Raw genomic sequence first — 22,697 nt, 5'->3', positions numbered from 1 at the left:
GGGACGTAGCGTTCTCCACGCCTCCAGGGGAAACGCGTGCCGGGACCAGTGCGCAAGCGCGCAGTGCTGGGGATCCCGGCTCCTCCTCCGAGCTGCGCGTCTGCGCAGTCGGTGTTATTGTGACTGTCGGGGCGGCGGACCCGGATGCTGTGGCTGCCGCCGGGGAGATGGCGGAGCTTGAAGGGGTGGCTGCGGCCCCGGGCCCATCATCTGGATCGACTTTCCGGGGCCGCCGCGCAGTGACAGGCTTCTGCGAGCGAGACCAGCAGGTGGAGGCGGTGCAACGGGCCCTGGTGGAGGTGCTGGGGCCGTACGAGCCTCTCCTGAGCCGGGTGCAGGCAGCCCTGGTGTGGGAGCGGCCAGCCCGGAGCGCCCTGTGGTGCCTGGGGCTGAACGCGGCTTTCTGGTGAGAGACGTGGATGGACCCTCGGGAACTCAGCGTGGCGCGAATTCGTCGGGTTTCCTTGCGGGTGCTCCCTTTGATCTGCCGCGTCTTTCCTGGACGCACTGGCTGCTCTCTGTACTTGGTCTCGTTGTACCTCGCCTGCTTCGACCCCATCCCACCTCCCTGATTGACCTGCACCCGTACTCTGTCCCCGCACGCCCGGCCGGGGAGCTGCTCGCCCCGTGCTTTGGAAGGCGCCTCTTAGCTGGGACCTATGAGGACTCCACTTCCTCTTCCTTGTCTTGGATGCTCCCGTGTGCAGACTGTCCCCGGAGATGTGAGTCGCTGTCGTGGGAGTGGAGGCAGGTGTTGAAAGAGCACGGTCCCTAGGTGTGGTGAGAAAACCAGCTGGAGTGGTTAGCGCGAATTAGCAGGTGCGAGGTTTTTCTCGCCCACTCCTGGAAGTTTGTGAAGTCTGCTTCACGGTGTGAGCTTCCTGAGCGGAGATGCAAAGAAAATTAGGAGATTAAGAAAGAAGAAGAAGAACTCGAACACTTTTGAGGGAGCTATTGTGAGTTTTCAGAGCCATTTAGGATTGCAACTTGCAAGGGTAACCAGCAGGGAGATTGGGGTGTCTGATGGTGGCTGGTTGGTGGTGTGTGTATTCACAGCTGGCCTGGGGCGCTGCACTTCTGCTGAAGTATCTGTGTGTGTGCTGCTGTTTTGGAAAAACGGAGCAGCTCCTGTTGTTTGTCACTGAAAGTGGACGGAAGTGTCCATAGGATCTACCAGGCTCCTGTGGGTTCGTGAGCAATAAGGAAGTGTTAGGAATCCGGTTCCAAGGGGCACATGGGAAGCACTGTCGGTGTTAGCCTGACAACAAGGGTGTGTTTTGAAAATGGGACTTCCTCAAATCAAAGCATTTACCTTCTCTTGTTTGAAGAGGGTTTTTGGTGAGGCACAGAACACGTTCCACATTCGCTGACGGGAAGCTGCGAAGTTAACTTTGTCCCAGCCTGAAGGAAAGCCAGGTTTAAAGGTGTCCCGGCTGTCTTTGGGTGTCTTGCGTCCACAGCCCTCAGCAAACTGGATGACAACTTTTTCTTCTACAACCCTCACGTTTTGGTTCCACCCTTCCTTAACATTCCGCCCCCCACCTGCCCTGCCCTTGAACTCCGTAGCTCCTCTTTCTGATTGGCAGAATTAGAGAGAAAAGAGAGAGAAACAGAGATCTTCTATCTGCTGGTTCACTCTCCCCCCCAAAAGGCTTCAAGGGCCAGGGCAGGGCCAGGCTGAAACCAGGAGCCAGGAACTCCCTTTGCATCTCCCACAGGGATGCAAGGACGCCCGGACCATCCTTTGCTGCTTTCCCAGATGCCTTAGCAGGGAGTTGGAATAGATACAGAGCAGCTGGAACTCAAACCATTGCTTATAAGGGACCCTGGTACTGCAGATGGTAGCTTAGGCCGCTGTGCCACAGTGCTGCTCTTTTTTTTTTCCTTTTAAAGATTTATTTTTATTGAAAAGCAGATTTATAGAGAGAAGGAGAGATGGAGAGAAAGATCTTCTGCCCTATGGTTCACTTCCCAAGTGGCCTCGACAGCTGGAGCTGAATCAATCTGAAGCCCGGAGCCAGGAGCTTCTTCCAGATCTCCCATGTAGATACAGGGTCCCAAGGCTTTGGGCCGTCCTCCACTGCTCTCCCAGGCCGCAAGCAGGGAGCTGGATGGGAAGTGAAGCATCTGGGGCATGAACTGGTGCCCATAAGGATCCTAGCGCATGCAAGAAAAGGATTTGGCCACTAGGCCAATGCACTGGGCCCACAGTGCCAGACTTTTAAATGCGATTTCAAATTTTATTTGAAAGAGAAAGATCTTCCATCCCTTGATCGACTCCCCAGATACCTGCAGCAGGTGGAACTAGGCCAAGGTCAAAGCCAGGAGACCGGAACTTAACCTAGATCTCCCACCTGGGCATTAGGGGACCCAGTGCTGGAGCAATCACTGCTCTCCCCCTGTATTCTTGTTAGCAGGAAGCTGAAGGTTGAGCTGAGCTGGGATGGCCAGTCAGGAGCTTCCTGTGGGGTGCAGGTGTCCCAAGGAGTGTCTTAAACCACTGGGCCAAATGCTCACCCCTGACTGAAATGCATTTTTAAGATGTTTGGAAAGGCACACCTACAGAGAGACAGAAAGATCTTCCATATGTTTGTTGGTTCACTCCCCAAGTGGCTGTGACGGGCTGGAGCTGATCAGCTTCTTCTGAGACTCCCACGCGGGTGCAGGGTCCCAAGGCTTTGGGCCGTCCTCGACTGCTTTCCCAGGCCACAGAGTGGAGCAGCCGGTGCCCATATGGGATCCCAGCGCTTGGAAGGTGAGGATTAAGCCATTGAGCCATCAGGCTGTGTCTGCTTTTAGGCATTTAAATCGTTTCGAAAAGAGAGGAGTGTCATTGACTCAGACCAGAAAAAATCAGATCTGAAATAATGTTTCTGTCGTGAGCTGTTAGGTGTGATGGCACATCATTTGCTGAGGCATTTAGAAGCAATGGAAGACTGGCTAGGAGTGCAGAAAAGCCTGCGATTCAAGGGGATAACTTCTACTGCTCTGTTTTTCTCTCACGGTTTTCCTGTAGCTGTGAATGTGCCCCCCTCACAGCTCAAAAAAAGCTCCAGCCTGGAGCTCCTTTACCCCAGGACTGCAAGGCTCTCCTTGTCTGCCTTCAGGTTGCAGAGGAGTTAGGGTGTGTCACCTGCCACAGGTCTTGAAGCTTAGGTGACTGTGATGGCGGCTCTGTCCGTACTGTCTCTGGGAACGTCAGGGCCTGTGTTCCATTAGCCTCAACCCTGACTGTGAGTAACGGGGGAAGAATTTGATGGTCAGCAAGAGTGCATCCTGACAGGCTCAGCAAAGAACAGGTCCCGCTGACTCCTGGGTTGGAGTCCTACTGCCAGACCTGAGCGGAGGACCAAGAACCCCCAGGAACGTGGGTAAGGGGTGTGAGCTCCAAGCCGCCTTCCCATATGGCAAAGAACACCCGGAGGCTGGAAGGCTGGAAGGCTGGAAGGCTGCAAGACCCCGAGCTCCTTTCCTTGCTGTGATTTTGGGGAGCTTTGGATTGGGGGTGTGGACTGAGAGCACACCGGGGCGCTGCTGTACTGCCTGTTGGCGTCTGCTCCTACAGTCACTACTTGGAGTTAGCTCTACTAAGCTGGGAACAGACAATCTGTTTCCAACAATTGAAAAAAAGAAGTGGGTTAGGGTGAGGGGGCGAGATGTGGCTCTTCCCTCTAAAAAACAAACAGAAAAATGACTTGAGAAGCGATTAAGAGTATTCAGAAAGTCTGACTTAAAAAGTTGGAATTTGAGCGGCCAGCACCATGGCTCAGGAGGCTAATCCTCCACCTTCAAGCTCTGGCATCCATGTGGGAACCAGTTCATGTACTGGCTGCTCGACTTCCGACCAGCAATCTGCTTATACCCTGGGAAAGCAGCAGAGGAGGATGGCCCAGTGTCTTGGGACACCACACCACCCATGTTGGAGACCCGGAGGAGTCTTGAGGTCTCTGGCTTGAGATCAGCTCAGCTCAGCTCAACTCAGCTCGGCTCCAGCCATTGTGGCCGTTTGGGTGGGGAGTGAACCAGCATATGGGAGGTCTTTGTCTCTTGTCTCTCCTCTCTGTAAAGCTGCCTTTCCGCTAAAATAAATCTTTTTTAAAAGGGCGGGGGGGGGGGAGGGCGGTGAGGAAGAAGAGATGGAAGAGAGGGCCCATTTAAATGAGATTTGTTCTGTGGGAGAAAAAAAGCAATTACATGTGAAACAGGTGAGCCCGATGCTGGCATTTGGGGAGCTCTGTTGCCTCTAGCCAGGATGCCTTGGCTAAGGTTGCTGCCAGGAGGAGGCTGCCGTCACTTGGCTTCGGGGAGTCCGTCCCCACGGTAAGGCTGCCACTTCTGTGTAGCGTACAGTGGGTCCTCTGGGTCCTCGGCGGCCAGCCAGTTTCATTTCAGCTTTCCTGCAAGCAACAGCTATCATTCCATGGCAGAGGTTGGCTTAATTCTTTCCTTGTAAATTACCAGTGTCTGGTTCATTAACTAGTGGCAAGTGTGTGTAATAATGGGCTGACTGTCCCTGTGGGCTGGGAAGCTTTGTTCTGAAGTGCCTGTCCGACAGGCTCACTCTGTGGGAACAAAGGGACCAAGAAATGACATCTTAGGCTGAAAACAGACATGGGTCACTCCTGATCATAACATACCGTACGTAGCTTACCTGGACAAGCGGTCTGCAATTATGGCATAATTATCCTAGAAGACACTGTGTTCGGTTGTAGCATTTCTCATCTTTTTGGATACCGTGTTGCTCCTCTCACATAGGAAGGTAGTTTAATTGGGTTAGAAGCCCCTGTTCAAGTGGAGGTTCAGTCTGTAAAAGGGGAAAAATAGCAGTGACTAGCAGTTTCATCCTCACTGGTAATTTAAAGATGCCAATGGAAGCAAGTTACTAATTTCTGCTTCTCCGGTTTGAAAATTTAGTAATATTTAATTGTGGAGCAGATACAGAAAAGTGAGCTTATGGCTGGTAGAAATATGGGTTAGGTAGCCTTGTTTGGAAAGCAGTCTGAAGGCTTATGCTAAAATACCTCAAAGGTTTCCATCTTTTCCAAGGTCAGGAAATGAGCGGTTGCTGATAGATAAGGTGTCTTTGGGTGTAACACACATGTTCGAACACCAGATAATGTATTAACGTTGAATCAGTCAGCCTAATACAGTGAGTTTTAGGGACCCCAGACTCCAGGAATAAAGGGGTCATTTAAAAAAGCTGATGCTTTTTGACCCAGTAATTCTTCAGTGTTTGTCACAGCAACAAAGATTTATGCTTTAATGAGATATACTCCAACTTTTCTTCATTATATCAGAAATTAGAAACATCTGACCTTAAGGAGGAACTTTAAAAAGAGTTGAGATGCAATCGTTTTTTAAAAGTTTTTCAGGCTTTTTTGGCAATGTGAAAAAATGTGTGTGTATTATGAAGTGAAAAAGAAGGTTTTAGGGCCCAGCACGATAGCCTAGCAGCTAAAGTCCTCACCTTCCATGCGCCAGGATCACATATGGGTGACAGTTCTAATGCCAGCAGCCCCACTTCCCATCCAGCTCCCTGCTTGTGGCCTGAGAAAGCAGTCGAGGACGGCCCAAGACTTTGGGACCCTGCACACGCATGGGAGACCCTGAGGAAGTTCCTGACTTCTGGCTTCGGGTCGGCACAGCACCGGCCGTTGCGCTCACTTGGGGAGTGAATCATCGGACAGGTCTTCCTCTCTGTCTCTCCTCCTCTCTGTATATCTGCCTTTCCAATAAAAATAAGTAAATCTTAAAAAAAAAAAAAAGGAAGATTTTAAGACCACGTATGTAGTCTACTTCCACAGCGTTTTTCTATAAGATTTCTTTATGACAGAAATAATCAGTGCTCACATTGTAGGCTGTGCTTGCGGATGGATGATGGTCTTTTATGAAAAGGCTAATATTATGTACTAACTTTTAAGCGATTTTTCCAGTTTATGGCCAGTTTTTGTGTCTTTGATACTTTCCCACCCCCTCTGTCGCCTTGAGGCAATTCCTAGATAGCATATCTTTTAATCTGTAGATACAGCTTAAAAAATTGGGCCTCTTAAAGACCATTCCCATCACCAGACATGTAAAAGTCGGAGTTCGCCTGTCCAGCCTTGTGGTTGATGTTGTAAATGACTGTTTGGATGAGGCTCATGTGCCGTTGTCCCCCGGAGCGTGCTGCAGGCTGGCTTTGCTCACTGTGTCCCTGTGGCCCAGCCGTGTCCCCATGCGCTCTAATTGCCTGCGAATTGGTGGTTGGAGCTCAGGGCTTGATCAGATTCTGTCTCGGAGATAGAGATGTACTAATTTGACTTTGATCTTTATTTGTAGACTTTCTTTTGACTCTTGGCACTTGTTTTCACCTGGGAAGCTCTCATGCTTATTGTAGTTGCTGAAAATGTATCTTTTTTTAGAGAGAGAGAGAGAGAGAGCCATCTTCCATCTACTGGTTTATTCCCAGATGATCACAACAGCCAAGGCTGGGCCAGGCCAAAACCAGGAGCCAGGAACTCCATCTGGGTGACAGGGACGCAAATACTGGAGCAAACTTTTGATAGTTTCCCAAGTTGTGTTAGGAATGAGCTGGTTCTCCAATCTGGGATGCCAGCATCACAGGCAGCAGCTTAACCCACTGGTTACGTCGCCCCCTGCCTGTTGTCTTAACAGAATTCTACGTGACTGTCACATTGTTGGCCTATGTGAATATAAATTGCAGACTAAACTAACTCCAAGGAACCCTCTTTTATTTTTCCGCCCTCCTTCACAATCTCATGTCTGCATTATACCTTGTGAATAGTTGTCCTTGTATAGATTCATTTCTTTATTACAGATTTATTTATTTGAAAGGGAGAGTTAGAATAAGCCCTCTCATCCTCTGGTTCACTCCCCAAATGGCCACAACAGCTGGAGCTGGGCCAGTCCAAAGCCAGAAGACCACAGCTGCTTCTGTGTCTCCCGTGTGTGTGTCTGCAGGGGCCCAAGAACTTGGGTCATCTGCTGGTTCCCTAGGCACATTAGTGGGGAGCTGGATTGAAAGTGAAGCAGCTTGGGCCTGGCGTGGTGGCCTAGTGGCTAAAGTCCTCACCTTGAACGCACCAGGATTCCCATATGGGTGCCGGTTCTAATCCCGGAACCTTCACTTGCCATCCAGCTCCCTGCTTATGGCCTGGGAAGGCAGTTGAGGACAGCCTAAGGCCATGGGACCCTGCACCCATGTGGGAGACCTGGAGGAGCTCCTGGCTCTGGATCGGCGCAACACCGGCCACTGAGGTCACTTGGGGAGTGAATCATCAGACGGAAGATCTTCCTCTGTCTCTCCTCCTCTCTGTATATCTGACTTTGTAATAAAAATAAATAAATCTTTTTTTTTTAAAAAAAAGTGAAGCAGCTGGAACTTGAACCAGCACTGGTGTGGGATGCTGGCATTGCAGTTCTGGGCCCTGAAGTCTCGGTGTGGAGGGGGACAATGGTGTTTTCCTGCCAACAAGCCCTGAGATCACCAAGGGGGTGAGGCAATGGCCAGGACAGCCTGATTGGACATGTCCGTTTATTGTAAAGCAAACACAACTTATGTAGACTAGGAAAGGGGAAGACAGAAGGGTGGTCCCAGACAGTCCTCCCACCCAGCAGTAACACTGTAACTGGCTAGAAGGCATGTCTGTCTCTTAAGGACCCTCCAGCCAAGTCACAGGTCACACGCAGCTGGAAACTACCTCAGGTCATGGGCAGGTAAACAGCGAAATCTCGCCCACCAGAAAACATGCAGAGATCCAGGGGCCACAAGCAGGGAGCTGGATGGGAAGTGGAGCAGCTGGGACTAGAACCGGTGTCCATCTGGGATCCTGTCATGTGCAAGGTGAGGACTTTAGCCACTAGGCTACTGTGCTGGGCCATGTGTCTCAGTTCTGTCAGACTGCTTCTGCTTCCTTAGCTGGAGCTTGCTAGCTTATCATCCTCTCCTAAGGTCCTTCCTCACCTCTTTTTGCCCCCGTTTCTTTACCATCTGCCGCCAAAATCCGAGTTTGTGTTCTTCGTTACTACCATGTCCGTTGTGTATTTGTTCGAAGCGCACACGCACAGCTTGGGAGAGGGGTTCATGTGTGTTTCCGAGAACAGAGTAGCCCGTGTTCACACGGCGCGCTCAGCGGACGTTGGGTTGAGGCACGGTTCATGAGAATGGAGTGTGGAGGCCGCAGCAGCGCGCAGGAGCCCTCCAGGTCTCGGGGAAAGCGATCTCACTGCCTTTGCAGAAAGCCGGCCTTGCTCGGCGAGCCCTGTGTCCTCTTCCCACCCCAGTTGCTATTTGTGTTCGTGATCACACGCTGGAAACCCGAGCGCATAGCCTGGCTCCCCTCCCTAGAAAGCCCTGTCAGGCGCTCTGGAGGGAACGGCTGGCCTGTCGCAGCCTGCTGCTGGCACTGGGGGGGCAGCGAGCTGGGGGTAAGGCACTCGGCGGCCCTTGGCCTTGCTGAATTTGCCCGTTTGTTGGGATGATGCCCTGGCTCTGTAGAGGGAATTAACATCCTGGGGCCGCTCTAAGGGTTTGTTGCTGTTAAGCTGCTTTCATCCTTTGATCTCACGTGTAATTACAGAGGGATGGAAAAATTAGACTAGGATTGTCATTGGTGACTGCACTTCTAAATGCTTTGTCTTCTTTCATCCCTCATTCTTTGTTTGGTTTTAGAAATTGTCATTTAAAAAATTATACTATGGGCCCGGTGCGATGGCGCAGTGGTTAAGGTCCTCACCTTGTACGCCCGGGATCCCATATGGGCACCGGTTCTATTCCCGGCAGCCCTGCTTTCCATCCAGCTCCCTGCCTGTGGCCTGGGAAAGCAGTCGAGGACGGCCCAAGGCTTTGGGACCCTGCACCCGCGTGGGAGACCCAGAAGAGGCTCCTGGCTTCGGATTGGCTCGGCTCCAGCCGTTGCGGCCACCTGGGGAGGAATCATCGGACAGAAAATCTTCCTCTCTGTCTCTCCTTCTCTGTATATCCGCCTTTTCAATAAAAATAAAATAAATCTTTAAAAAAAATTATACTAAGATGGGCCTGGTGTGGTAGCCTAGTGGCTAAAGTCCTTACCTGCATGCACCGGATTCCATATGGGTGCTGATTCTAATCCCAGCGGCCCCACTTCCCATCCAGCTCCCTGCTTGTGGCCTGGGGAAGCAGTTGAGAACGACCCAAAGTTTTGGGACCCTGCACCCATATGGGAGACGTGGAAGAGGCTCTGGGCTCCTAGCTTCAGACTGGCTCAGCTCCAGCCGTTTTGTGGCCGCTTTTGGAGTGAATCATCAGACAGAAGATTTTCCTCTCTGTTTCTCCTCCTCCTCTGTATATCTGACTTTCCAATGAAAATAAATAAAATCTTTAAAAAAATTTGTACTGAGATGGGCATTTAACCAAGAGTTAGCACGCCTATGTCCAGGGGTGGCCCTTGTGGCACAGCAGGTTAAATCCTGGTTTGGGGCACTTGGATCTCACAGAGTTACCTGTTCAAGTCCTGGCACCTCCCCTTGGGATCGGCTCCCCTGCACACCTGGGAGGCAGCACGTGCTGTTCTGAGTCGCTGGGTTCCAGTGCTCACACGGGAGAACCAGCTAGAGTTTCTGGCTCCGGACTTCAGCCTGGCCCATCCCTGGCTATTGTGGGCATTTTGGGGGATGAACCAGTGGATGAAGTTTCTCTGTCTCAAATAAATAAACGAATTAAAATTATACAGCTTAATGGGTGAATGCAGCAAAACTGTTACGACAGCAAAAAGGCTAACGATCACCATCTGTGTCTCTGTGTTCATGTGTATGCGCAGGTGGAGTTTTGGCTTTGGTTTTTATGATACAGGAGTTGTACTCTTAGTATTGTCCTGTGTTTATGTCAAGTCATTTGGCCATGTATTCTGTTGAGAAGAGGTCATTACAGATGCATCAGTTTCTAACCAAACCTTGGTTATTCTGTAAAAATAGCTTTATTGCTTTATTTATTTGAAAGGCAGAGCAAGAGAGAGAAGCGAGAGGGAGCAAGAACAGAAACGCTTGCATCTGCAAGTTTTCTCCCAAATGGCCGTGAGGGCCAAGGTTGAATCGAGCTGAAGGCAGACGCCTGAACTTCCTTCCGGGTCACCCGTGGGGTGGCAGAGCCCCGAGCACTTGGGCCTTTCCCTCCCAGGTGCATCGGTTAGAGTGCTGGGCGGCAAACAGGGTGGCTGGGACTTGAACCGGTATTCATGTGAGATGCCAGCTTTGCAGGCATCAGCTTACCTTGGGGCACCACAATGCTGGCCCCATCTTGGACCATTCTTACTCTGATCAATTGCAGTTGTAATATATAGCTAATAGCATTGCTACTTTGTACAATTGCATGGAATGTACTGATAAGCATTTAAGAGGTGCCCTTACATCTTGGCTTTTCGACTAAAATGCAACGTGACACTTGTCAAGTGAGTCAGTACATTGCTTCCCACATCCATAAACACCCCAGGAAGATTTGTTACCATCCTGTTATACATAAGGACACTATTCATGGTCACATGACACATGTGCTGAAAAACTGGTGTGTCCTTCCTCTAGTCTGTTGCAAATCTGTGCTCTTGAAAGATACAAAATAGGGCCCAGAGGTGTGGCCTAGCAGCTAAAGTCCTCTCCTTGAATGCGCCGGAATCCCATATGGGTACTACTGGTTCTAATCCCAGTGATCCCACTTCTCATCCAGCTCCCTGCTTGTAGCCTGGGAAAGCAGTCGAGGACGGCCCAAAGCTTGGGATCCTGCACTCGTGTGGGAGACCTGGAGAAAGTTCCTGGCTCCTGGCTCCTGATCGGTGCAGCACCGGCCATTGTGGCCGCTTGGGGAGTGAACCATCAGACAGAAGATCTTCCTCTCTGCCTCTCCTCCTCTCTGTATATCTGACTTTGTAATAAAATAAATAAATATATCTTTTTTTTTTTAAAGAAAGATATAAATGAGTTATCAGAAAAAGGGAAAAAAAAAAGAGATACAACATGCAGATTCAAATATATCATTAGAGTGACGAGTCCCTGGTGAGGTGACTGCACAGTGTGAATGCTTCCCTGGGCCTGACAGCGTGAGCTCGCGGCCAACCCGGGGCTGGAGGTGCCCCAAGGGCTCTGACTGAGAGGCATGGGTAGAGCAGTGACATCAGAAGCAGGTTGTGTTCTCTGTCGTCTCAGACTTACTTCTTGATTTGAAAGGTAGAGCAGTGGAGAGAGAGAGACAGAAATGAGAGCATCCACCCTCTGGTTCACTCTGTAAATGACTGCACCATCTCGAGCCGGCCAGGCTGAAGGCAGGAGCCAGGAGCTGAGCCTGGATCTCCTATGTAGGTGGCAGAGATCCAAGTGCTGGGGTCCCCACCTATTACCTTCCCAGGTGCATTAGCAGGAAGCTGCAAGGGAAGTGGAGTGGCTGGAATTCGAACCAGTGTTCCAGTGTGGGATGCTGGCGTCTTAAGCTGCTGCACCACAACACTGACCCAAGAATTGGATTTTATTTGTTTTGTTTTAACATTTTATTGTGAAAGAATTCAAACATATACAGAGATACAGAATCCCATTTTCATGTCACCCAGCTTCAGTACTTTTCACTCACAACAATCTTCCAGCAAATTCCAGGCTTCATATCATTTTATTCGTAAAAATTTTAATATCTCTGAAAGGTTGTGATTTTTTTTCTTAAGATTTATTTATTTATTGCAAAGTCAGATATACAGAGAGGAGGAGAGACAGAAAGATCTTCCATCTGCTGGTTCACTCCCCAAGTGACCATATCGGCTGGAGCTGAGCTGATCAGGAGCCAAGAGCCTCTTCTGGGTCTCCCACACGGGTGCAGGGTCCCAAGACTTTGGGCCATCCTCAACTGCTTTCCCAGGCCACAAGCAGGGAGCTGGATAAAAAGTGGGGCTACCGGAATTAGAACCAGTGCCCATATGGGATTCCGGGGCGGGTTCAAGGCGAGGACTTTAGCCACTAGGCTACCGCGCTTGGCCCAAAAGTTTTGTTGTGTTTGAGAGGCAGAGAGAGAGCTGGAGCTAGCAGATGGGCAGAGAGAGTGAGCTTCTGACTGCTGGCTCAGTTCCCAGGTGGATGCTGTGGCTGGGACAGTGCTAGCAAAGCTAGGAGCTGGCCACCCAAGATTCGAGTGCAGGGAGTGGGAACCCAAATATTTGGGTAATCACCAGCACCGCCTGGAAGCTGGATTTAGGAACTGGGAATTGACCCACATACTTGGTTGTAGAATGCTGGTGTCAACCAGGAGGCTGAGTAAACTCCCACCTGTATTTTAGTGAGAGTGTTTGCATCTGGATTCCTAAAGGATGTTGGTCCAAAGTTTTCGCTTAGCCTTGTTCTCAGCATCAGAATAATTTTGACCTCACAAAATAAAGTGTACCAACACTCATGCCTTTTTATCTATATTTATTTGAAAGGCAGAAAAATACCAACAGGACTCAGTCTCCTGTGCACCAGATCACAGATGGTGCTGGGCAGGCCGGAGGCGGGAGCTGACAGTCTGTCGCCTGGGTGGAGGGATCCAACTCCATCCCGCCCTTCTGGGCGCACATCAGCAGGAAACTGCAGTTGGCAACAGAGCCGGACCTCAAGTGCACGTGTTCCGAAGTAGGATGCGGTGTCCTGTGCTAGACCGAACACCCCAGCCCCCCGAAATGCTCCTTAATGTCTATCCAAGTCAGTATCAGCACAGCGAAAAAAGAAACCCCCTGGAGTTAAGTCTGCCACTCGCAGCCTGCGGTGGGTTGCCCATTTCTTGAAGTGAACTTGACTGGGTAATGGTCTCCTTCGGGCTTTCCTTCTCGCAGGTTCCTGGCGCTGACTTCCCTCCGTCTGGTGTTCCTGCTTGCGTTCGGCCTGATGATCATTGTGTGTATTGATCAGTGGAAGAACAAAATTTGGCCTGAGATGAAAGGTGAGTCTCACGGCATTTGGAATAATCGGAGGCAGGAAGGGGTCTTTTCTCAGATTTGTGCCTTTAGTTTTGGGGGTTCCTGCGGCGTTGGAGCTGGGGCTCTCATTTGAAGTCTGAAGGATTTGCTTCAGAGGACACTAGCAGGGCTTGTGCTGCTGCGGTGGTGGTTCCGTGGAGCTGGTCGGCCTTCCCGGGCTCGGGAAGCTTAATTGCCCTTGGGAAGAAGTGACCCTTAGTTTTGTTTTTTTGATTTTTGTTTGTTTATTTTTCCAACAATTCTCTTTGGATACCACATCTTTACTCCTGAAGCAATATCAATTTACCTCTCAGAAATTTCTTTAAAAAAATTTTTTAAAGATATTATTTATTTATGTTAGAAAGGCAGATATACAGAGAGGAGAAGAGACAGAGAGGAAAGATCTTTCGTCCACTGGTTCACTCCCCAGGTGGCCGCAGTGGCTGGAGATGAGCCGATCCGAAGCCAGGAGCTCTTCCGGGTCTCCCACGCGGGTGCAGGGTCCCAAAGCTTTTGGCTATCCTTGACTGCTTTCCTAGGCCACAGGCAAGGAGCTGGATGGGAAGCGGGGCAGCCGGGATTAAAACCAGCACCCACATGGGATCCCGGCCCATGTAAGGCAAGGATCTTAACTGCTACACTATCGCGCCAGGCCCTAAACTGTTTTGATCTAATTTTAATTTCTTTGAATTTTTGAAGGCATAAGCCTTTGTAAGTTACAGCAAATGCCCTAAGATCAGGTTTCTCCTGCAATGACTGAACATGCATGGACTACACATATCCACATACATACACATATGGACAGTTAAATGACAGATGCAGAGCAGTGCTGCCGTGTGTGACCCACATATTTGTCCTGTATTTTGGCTGTAGCTCAAGAAATGAGTGAAATCAAAGATTTGGACAGGCAGAGAGAAAGTGTATCTAGAGGGGTTTCTGCCTCCGTTAGCCTAATAAGCACAAGTGCAAAGAGTTCTCTGCTCTCTGAGCTGTGTTTGGAATGAAGAGTTCATTAGAGAACCAGGTGGCTTTCAAATACATAAATAAATCTTAAAAAAAAATAGCTGGGAAATAAAGCCTGTTGGGGTTAGATCTTATGAGGCCTTGCAGTAAAAGCTGGAAGCTTAGGCTTTATTCTGTAACGAGTGGGTGTTCTTTGGGATGTCCTGAAATCAGAGCCTCCTGCTGAGGTGACAGGATGAGTTTGCTAGCATGAAGTCGGGACCACGTGGAAGGGAGCTGGGAAGGTGGGCTGCCTGTTGGAGGAGACTTGTGGCATTGTCCTTGTGTGAAGTGGTGAGAGAAGTGTGGCGAAAACAAGGTTGGATGGCTTGAAGAGGTTTGAGGAAGATGCATCCAGACCAGTAATGGTGGCCTGGGAAGCAGAAGAATACAAACTGCTGTTGAGACTTCACAGGTCGGAAGGGGCAGGAGGCGCACGGTCCGCGGATGGCGGCAGGGGCTTGCCTGGGAGCGTGAGTGGGGAAAATGGTCATTGGTGAGGCGTTGGCACGCTATTAAAACCAGACCAGAGCGGGCCCGGCGCGGTAAAGAGAACAGGCAGATTTATAGGATTGGCATCCTTACAGCATGCCATGGCAGCCTGGCACGCTCAAGGGGTGGGATGCACCGTTTTTCTCAGACACCTCCGCTTTCAGTAGAGGTCATTAGACAGAGACCCCCTTGCCCCTTCCCCGCCCGACATGAAGAAACGAACAGAGAGAAGGCGTTGTCCCCCTGTCCCCAGCTCCCGGACACTGACAGTGTAACCTGGTGTCTCCTTTGTGTTGGCTTTTACTGTTTTCTCTCCCCAAAACCTGTTAAAACATGAGCTGTCAGACCAACAGCCTAACATTCTTGTGTTTAGTTTTTCCTACCAACTAATGCTGGTGTTTGTTTTAATATTGTAGTGCCAAGACCCGACGCGTTAGACAATGAGAGGTACGGACCACTGATCCCTTCTCTGTCGCTCTGATTGACTCTCCTGTAATATTCCAGTTATGTGTTGCTAACCCGTGTTCTGGACACACAGTGTAAGCAGAGAATGTGATCTGCTCCAAGTAACTATTTCAGCAAATCCTAGGGTTGAGGCGGCAGCACGCTGAGAGGGGCCGGTGTGCTGTGAGCCATAGGAGTCCCACGAGAGCAGCGTCCTAGTGCCCCATCGCCTGACATGCCAGGGTTTAACAGCAGTGTGCCCCAGTGTGAAAACTGAGAGAGGCTGAGTCCGTCTACCTCCCGGTTTTTCTGCCAGGTCATCTAGTGTTTTCTGTGACCTCTGGCTATTTAAAGATGCTGGTCAGAAAACACACTGGTTCCTGGCATCGGCCAATGCCAAAGATTCCGTTTGTGTCTTACAGTTCCCGCTTTCATTGCTCAGTTCATCCACCCCTTATGTTTGGTCTGAGGAGTTTTTTCTACTGTGGTTAGTTTTGGATTTGCTGTATTTGTTTTCCCTCTGAGGGGCGCATCCACCATTGCTCCCCCTCCCTGCCCCCGCAGCAGTGGTGGCCATCGGGCTGTGCTGTTCTTTGCCCCCCGGGACTGGAGTCCCAGTGAGCGCCAGTGGCCTGAGCACAGGGGGAGAAAGACTTCCAGGGCCCTGGTGCTGGTGGCAGGTTTACACACGTGGACTGGGCTGCTTGCTCACAGGGTGGAGTTGTCAGAACAAGTTTGGCCTCCCTGTCCCCAAATTCAAGTTTCAACCTGGAGAGCCAGGAAGAGTCACGCTTCCCCTCCTGAGCACCTGGGACTAGGCACTCCCCAGCCCCGTTCAGACCTCAGGCAGCCAGATGGGGGGACCCTCAGCACCTTCCTTTCACAGCTCCCCCTTCTCTCTCCCGTAGCTGGGGCTTTGTGCACCCTCGGTTGCTCAGCGTGCCCGAGCTCTGCCACCATGTAGCTGAAGTCTGGGTTAGTGGGACCATTTTCATAAGGAACCTTTTGCTTTTCAAAAAGCAAAACCCAGGCAAGGTAAGACTCTTCCCTTTCTCACTTTCCTCTCCAGCCTGTCAGTCCAGTTCATGCTAACTCGACATGGCTGCTTTCCGGGGTGTCCTCACTGAAGGAAGAAAAGGTTGGGACCCTTCCTGGAGGCCGGGGGGATGTAGGAAGGGTTCTTGCAGCCACTGGGGCCGTGGGTGTGGCGGGTCTCCAAGGGGCGTGGGCTCACCCCTTTTCTCAGGCCATGTTCTTGCTCCAAGAGGGGGAAAGAAAGCTTGCTTGTGTGCATTCTGTGTCATTTAAAACATGTGGTAGGCTGTTGGGTTTTTTGGTTTTGTTTTGTTTATTATGTTTTGTTTCTCACTTTGACTTAAAAAAAAAAAAAACCCAACACTAACGCTTGCTTTCAGAGAGAATTTTTGGCTCAGTCCTGTTTGAACCAGTTTCCTGGCATGAAAGGTGTAGCCCTGTGAGGTTAGCTATGTAAAAGCGGTTTGAGTAGAAGGGGTTGGTCCTCCTTTTTCTCCCACAGTGGATAGGAGAGTGGCAGCTTTGTCACTGATGTGTCCATCCTGAGTCACATTGCCACATTCACCCCCACCCCAACCTCCACCGCGTAGCAGAAACTTAATGCTGTGTCTCTCTTCCCCCCAGTTCTGCCTGCTGAGCTGCGGGGTCCTGACCTTTCTGGCCGTCCTGGGCCGCTATGTGCCCGGGCTCCTGCTGTCCTATCTGCTGCGTGAGTATGCCACACGCCTCCGTCACAAATGTTTACGGTTCCAGCCAGCTCTGGGGCCAGAGGGAAGACTTTTGTTATATTTTGGTTCTTTAGGAAATTACCTTTTCGTTTTATGACCTGTTTAATATCTTGAAAATACTTTTCTTCTCACCGATAGCTCCCCACATATAGTCTTTTTTTTTTTTTTTTTAAGTTTAAAAATACATTTAGTGTCATCTACTTGGAAGGCACAAGAGAGAGGTTAAGAGAGAGCTTCCACCATCTGCTGTTTTGCTTCCCAAATACCTGCAGCAGCCAGGGCTGGGCCAGACCACGGCTGGGAGCCTACCCAGTGGAGGTCCCATACACGAGGGGCCTGTGCCCAAGCACTTGGGCCGTTGTCTGCTGCCCCCCAGGCGCACTCACAGGAAGATGGATGAGAAGTGGAGTGGTCAGGGCTCACACTGGGACCCCAAGAGCGGGTACGGGTACCACCAGCAGCTTCTTCAGTCCACTTTCCCCCTCAAGTCCATTTCTTCCAGCTTGATCTTAGAAACCGACAGGAGTTCAGTAACACTATATAACCAACTGTACTCAAGCTGCATGTCCCTGTCCGAGTAGGGAATTAGAGCCCTGGCTGCTCTCAGAGGGCTCCTCTGCGAGGGTCCTTCATGCCGAGGCACCACCCCAACCCTGGACATTTTTGTAAACGGAGCCACTTGCTGTGGTATGTGCTGGTTGGGGACTAGAAGAACTGAGTCGCTCTGCCAGTGCCCACTGTATCTCAGGATCCCACCTGATTTGTGGCGTAGTTTCTGAGGCTTTGCCACCATTTAGCCATACTTATAGCTCGTGACACATGCACATGACCACTGTCTCGCTCTGACCATACTCTTGCTGGGTGCAGCCCTGTTCTAGGCCCTGTGGGTGGCCTAGGCCATGGAAATCCGCCCACCTTCAATGACCATAAGAAATAAGGAGAACTATTTTCACACCAAGTGTTGAAGCCCTAAGGATACAACAGCACCAGGACAGTGGGGTTGGTTTTTGTAGCCCATTCTTCATTTTAATACCCATTTCCCTGTCTTGGTCCCAGTTGTATCCATGATGATGTGGCCCCTTGCTGCGTACCACCGACTGTGGGATCGAGCGTATGTGCGGCTGAGGCCAGCCCTGCAGCGGCTGGACTTCAGCGTCCGTGGCTACATGATGTCGAAGCAGAGAGAAAGACAGTGTAAGTGGCACACGGGGAGGCTTCGTTTCACTTGGGCAATCAGGGGCAGAGAAGAAGCCACTAGGGCTGACGTGCAGGTCCCTGAAAGCAGGAAGATGGAATGTTTAGGAAACAGCCAGCTCTGTCCCAGGGAATCCACTCGCTCGCTCTTTTTCAAAAAATTTATTTATTTTTATTGGAATGGCAGATTTACAGAAAGAGGGAGAAAGATTTTCTATCCTCTAGTTCACTCCCCAAGTGGCCACAACAGCCAGAGCTGAGTCAATCTGAAGCCAGGAGCCTCTTTCAGGTCTCCCACATGGTCCCAAGGCTTTAGTCTGTCCTGTACTGCTTTCCCAGGCCACAAGGAGGGAGCTGGATGGGAAGTGGAGCAGCCAGGACACGAACCAGTGCCCAGATGGGATGCCAGTGATGCACGGCAGAGGATTAGCCAGTGGAGTCATCGTGCTGGCCCCTATTAGCTGCTCTCATGAAGTACTTTCCATGGTTCTGGCCGAAGCACACAGTAATGCCAGAGCAGGTCCTCTCTGCTAAGTCTGGCCTCTTTTGTCTACCAAAAGCTGCTTTCCAAAGGTGATTAAAACTGCCAAGGACATTCGGATACTGACCTGAGGGGCATCCAGCACTCAACTTTTCTGTCTATCTAGTCTTGTCAAGTTGGGTATTTCATTAACCCTTGGCTTCAAAGAGCCCTGCATGTGGTCATCAAGGTCCGTCTGCCCCTGGGCCAGCCTGTTGAATAGTACAAGTCCTTAAAAACCAGATGTTAGGACAAAAATCTTAGTTTTCATTTTATTTGGAAGGCAGAAAGAAACAGAAATCTTCTGTCTACTTGTTCACTCCCCACATGCCTGCAGTAGGCAGGGCTGGGACGGTGGTTGCAGGAGCCAGGTGCTCCATCCAGGGTCCTGCGTAGCACCTAAGAACTGGAGGATCACCTGCTGTCTGCATTGTCAGGAAGCTGGATGGGAAGCGGGGCCACCAGGACTCCAAACCAGCACTCCAACACGGGATGGCCATACCTTCGCCCTACAAAAGTCTGATCTAATCTTACCACCTTTCTTCTCTCCCAGCCCATCTGAGAATTGCTGGCAAGCCTGACAGCTAGTCATCTGACTGCAATGGAAATGTGGGGGCGTTGGTGCAGGGAGGGACGCTGGGAGAGCAGGCCTGGTCCTGTGTTTATAGCTTACACTGACTCTCGGGCTCAGCATCCTGTCTTTCAGTGTGCAATGGAAACTTAGGGCTGCCCTCAGAGGGGCTCCTGGCTGTCCTACTCTGACTTCCTGCCTTGGAAGTTTAATGAGGGGTTTGTCCCTTGAAGGAAAGCCTCAAAGCCGCCTTCTCTGTCCGTGCAGTGCGCCGCCGAGCTCTGCATCCCGACCGGGCCACGGACAGTCCCAGCGACAGCGAAGAGGAGCTTGCTGCCTTCTGCCCTCAGGTACCTGGCGGGTGGGAGCTGCTCTGCAGGCCGCTTGTCTTGACCCCCCCATCTCCACTCTGGCAGTTCAAGGAAGTTCACAGGCAGTTCCCTGGACAACCCTTGCTCCCAGGAGCACTGGTGAGGGGAGGAGCTTGCTAGGTCTCTGCAGCCTGGGTAACCAGCACTCCTTCATCCACGTCCCCTTTCACTGCCATGGAAAAACTCTTGAAGCTGTGTTTGTGTTAACTTTTATTTATTTAAAAGGCAAGAGTTAGAGGAGGGGCTGTCTGCTAGTTCACTCCCCCAGATGACTGCAGTGCTCGGGACCGGGCCAGGCCAAAGAGAGGGGCCAGGAATGCCATCCGGGTCTTCCATGTCGGTGGCAGAAGCCTGAGTACCTGGGCCATCCTTTGCCACTTTCCCAGGCACATTAACAGGCCAGATCAGAAGTGGGGCAGCTGGGACTCAACCAGCACTCAAATGGGATGCTGGTGTAGCCGAAGGCAGCCTTCTTGCCCCAGATGTGGTCATTGTTTGAATGGCTAACCCACCCTGAGGTCTGGGCAGTGTGTCTTGCTGCTCACCTGTGGGAAATATGTTCTGAATCAGTGGCGTGGTAAAAATGGAGACCAAGATTTCTGTCTGCTCCTGGTAGAGCTGGGTCCCTGGGTGGTGCCCAGGGCCAGCTTGTGAGTGAAGGCTGTCACTGCGGGCTGCTCCCGGGTCCCGGCGACATCCTCTCCTCAGGCGTGTCGCTCTTCTCTTCCCCTAAGCTGGATGATTCTGCTGTTGCCAGGGAATTGGCCATCACCGACTCCGAGCACTCGGACGCTGAGGTCTCGTGTACAGACAATGGCACATTCAACCTCTCAAGGGGCCAAACACCGCTCACAGAAGGCTCCGAAGGTGAGGGCTCTGACTGCTGCTTCGAGGTGTCCATGGACAGAGGGGACACTGATGCTACCACCTTCCCGTGTCCTGAGCTGTCCACTAAGGGGCCAACAAGGCACCAGCCCTTTTTGAAGCCCTTAGTCCCTAAGTGGAGAGGAAAAGCTAGCCATCCCTGTGGGTTTTGCTTTATTCTGGAATCCATGGAGGGAAAAATAGTCATGTGGGGTTAGTGGGGGATGGGGGTAGGGAATTGCACTGGGGCTGAGCACTGTGATGGCTCAGACACGTGTGTGTGTGTGTGTGTGTGTGTGTGTGTGTGTGTGTGTGTGTGTGTGTGTGTGTGTGTGTGTGTGTGTGTGTGTGTGTGTGTGTGTGTGTGTGTGTGTGTGTGTTACCAGGCATGTGTGTGGAATGCCTGGGCTGAGCGCAGTGGTGGCTCAGGCACCGTTGTGTTCCCCAGACCTCGATGGGCACAGTGATCCGGAGGAATCCTTCGCCAGAGACCTTCCCGACTTCCCTTCCATCAACGTAGATCCTGCCGTCCTGGATGACGAGGATGACACCAGCATCGGGATGCCCAGTCTCTTATCCCGCGTACCAGCAGGTGCCGAGGAGCCCCAGGCGCCCACTGCCCACCGCGATGAAGCCATGCTGCTTGGTGCTTTGCCTGCAGGCTCCAGGCTCACCAGCAGCCTCGCCAGCCTGGTCTCACAGGGCATGATCCAGCTGGCCTTGTCTGGGGCCTCCCAGCCAGGCCCGGCTGGCCCCCCAACCCGGAGAGCAGCAAGAGGTCTCCTCCAGGCTCCCAGTTCAGACCTGGACACTGATGCTGAGGGAGATGACTTTGAACTTCTGGACCAGTCAGAGCTGAGTCAGATGGACCCTGCAAGTTCTAGGAGCCATTGAGACAGGACTGCTTTTGGGGATCACTGTGGTTTAGGTTTTTTTTCCCTCATCCCACTTAGGGTGACTGGGCAAAGACAGAGTACAGGTCCCATGCCCTGAATGACACACATATGCTGGGGGGCATGGCTGACACACAGAGGCTGCCTTAGTGGGGGACACTCACTCCCCCGTCCCCGGCTGCACCCTCATTTTTGTGCTCAGTCACTGAAGTAAAAGTGTGCCGCTTCCCCCAGGGAGGCTTCCATCCATCACGCTGGTACTTTGGGGACAGAGTAGTCAGGGACATTGCTTCCCCTCCAAGGAGGTGCTGCTGTTTGCTCTTAGGCTCGGGTCCTCTGAGACCCTCGTGATAGACAAGTCCATCCCTTCCTTCCTCCTGTCTCTGCTCCCCGCAGCCCCAAAGACGGACAGCAGCCAGGCAGACGGGGTCATCATCTTTTATTGAAACAGTTTGGTTTTTTCAAGTGAGCTTGTCCTTTGGTTCTGATGCGCAGACCTGCTCCCCACGGCCCGGCCCAGCCCAGGGCTCCAGAGTACTGCTGTGAGGTTGAAGTGATGTGGATATGATGCAGGGATGAGCCTCTTCCACACCAGCCCAGGCCCTGCAGGTGGGGGCGGCAGCTGGCTGGGAGGGGCCGTGAGCATCCCAAGGTCTCATGGAATCTTTTGGAGCTGTGTGGTTGTCTTTGGTGCTGCTAAGTCCTGGCTGTGTTGGACCATCACAGCCTGAGCAGTGAGCAAAGCAATACCATACCTACGTCTGGTCCTCGCGCTGCCCTGCTCCTCCTTTGGAGAAGCAGTAACCCCCTGGGGGATGGCAAAGTAGCACTTTACGAGCGGCTCCCCGGCCCTCCTCCCCGGGGCCACCAGCTCCTCTTGCACCAGCTCCTTCCCTGCTTTTCAGCTGCTTCCCAGCGTGGCAGGGCCCCCTTGATGGATGGGCCCAATCAGCAAGCTGTAACCAGCAGGGACCACTCTGAGGGCCACTCATTCTGCAGTCCCCCTACTCCCCTGTGAAATCATGTAAGACAAACCCAAAAAGGGTGATTGGCACTAAACCTGTGCCAGTCAGCTCAAGCCAAACCCTACTTCCCTCTTGGCCTCTACATGAATCCTTTGCTAATCCTCAGGGACCACTCCCCCTTGACACCCCCCTACTTGGGTGAGGGATGTTGGACAGAGCTCATTTTCACGTGCAGTGTGCAGCCGTGTTTGCCCGTGGTTAGTGGACCGGGTGGAGCTGGTGACAGTGCGAGGGGAGGAGCCCGGAGTCCGCTGTGCAGTCACTCACCTTTGTGTGAGGTTAGGGGGAGGCTGCTTAGACGGCTCTGGACACCTGGACGGCTCCTCCGTGAGTTCTGGTGTGGGGAGGATGGGAGGTGGGGAAGGAGTGGAATTGTGTGTTTGCATGAGTGTGTGCAGCTTCAGGCCGTGGGAGTTGGCAAGAGGGAGGGAAGGAAAGAGAGCAAAACCTTTGAATGGTGTCTTGTACCTGGGGGGATCCTGCTCTGAATCTCCTTCGTCCTCCACTGTGAATTGGGAGTGTGGGGGGTGGGTGCTGGGAAATAAATCTTGTATGAGAACAATCTTTAAGAGACTGATGCTGAACTGATGTCTTACCTCGATAGATCTTGTCTGTTCTAA

General features: G+C 51.6%; 1 protein-coding gene across 6 annotated transcripts; it reads left to right on the top strand.

Moving 5' to 3' along the window:
- Window positions 1–119: 119 nt before the first annotated feature.
- Window positions 120–22,639, top strand: LOC121170415 (reticulophagy regulator 3). 6 transcript variants are annotated; one of them, XR_005885956.1, is made up of 9 exons: window positions 120–406; window positions 12,816–12,922; window positions 14,849–14,879; window positions 15,785–15,911; window positions 16,536–16,620; window positions 17,696–17,833; window positions 19,192–19,274; window positions 20,053–20,162; window positions 20,608–20,691. XR_005885956.1 is itself a non-coding variant. In XM_041001577.1 (9 exons), exons 1-9 carry the CDS (start codon window positions 168–170, stop codon window positions 21,051–21,053), a joined length of 1,389 nt encoding a protein of 462 aa, XP_040857511.1. In that variant the 5' UTR covers window positions 120–167; the 3' UTR covers window positions 21,054–22,639. The 6 variants fall into 6 exon arrangements, 5 of the variants coding, with proteins under 5 accessions (XP_040857511.1, XP_040857515.1, XP_040857512.1 ...); XM_041001577.1 differs by having other exon boundaries at window positions 20,030–20,162; window positions 20,608–22,639; XM_041001581.1 differs by having other exon boundaries at window positions 20,030–20,162; window positions 20,589–20,691.
- Window positions 22,640–22,697: the final 58 nt, after the last annotated feature.

The sequence above is a fragment of the Ochotona curzoniae genome, unplaced genomic scaffold, assembly GCF_017591425.1.
Source record: "Ochotona curzoniae isolate NIBS_2020 unplaced genomic scaffold, NIBS_Ocur_1.0 scaffold_2453, whole genome shotgun sequence".
NCBI lineage: Eukaryota > Metazoa > Chordata > Mammalia > Lagomorpha > Ochotonidae > Ochotona > Ochotona curzoniae.
The sequence above is the reverse complement of the archived record's forward strand: the minus strand, read 5'-3'. Positions and strand labels throughout refer to the sequence as shown.

What these genes read in the sequence shown, in the direction of transcription:
- LOC121170415 (XM_041001577.1), top strand. Translation starts at nt 168, where the DNA reads ATGGCGGAGCTTGAAGGGGTGGCTGCGGCCCCGGGCCCATCATCTGGA. An exon ending in AAAAGCAAAACCCAGGCAAG is followed by an intron (nt 15,912 to 16,535) that starts GTAAGACTCTTC and finishes TCTTCCCCCCAG; the next exon opens with TTCTGCCTGCTGAGCTGCGG. An exon ending in CCTGCTGTCCTATCTGCTGC is followed by an intron (nt 16,621 to 17,695) that starts GTGAGTATGCCA and finishes TCTTGGTCCCAG; the next exon opens with TTGTATCCATGATGATGTGG.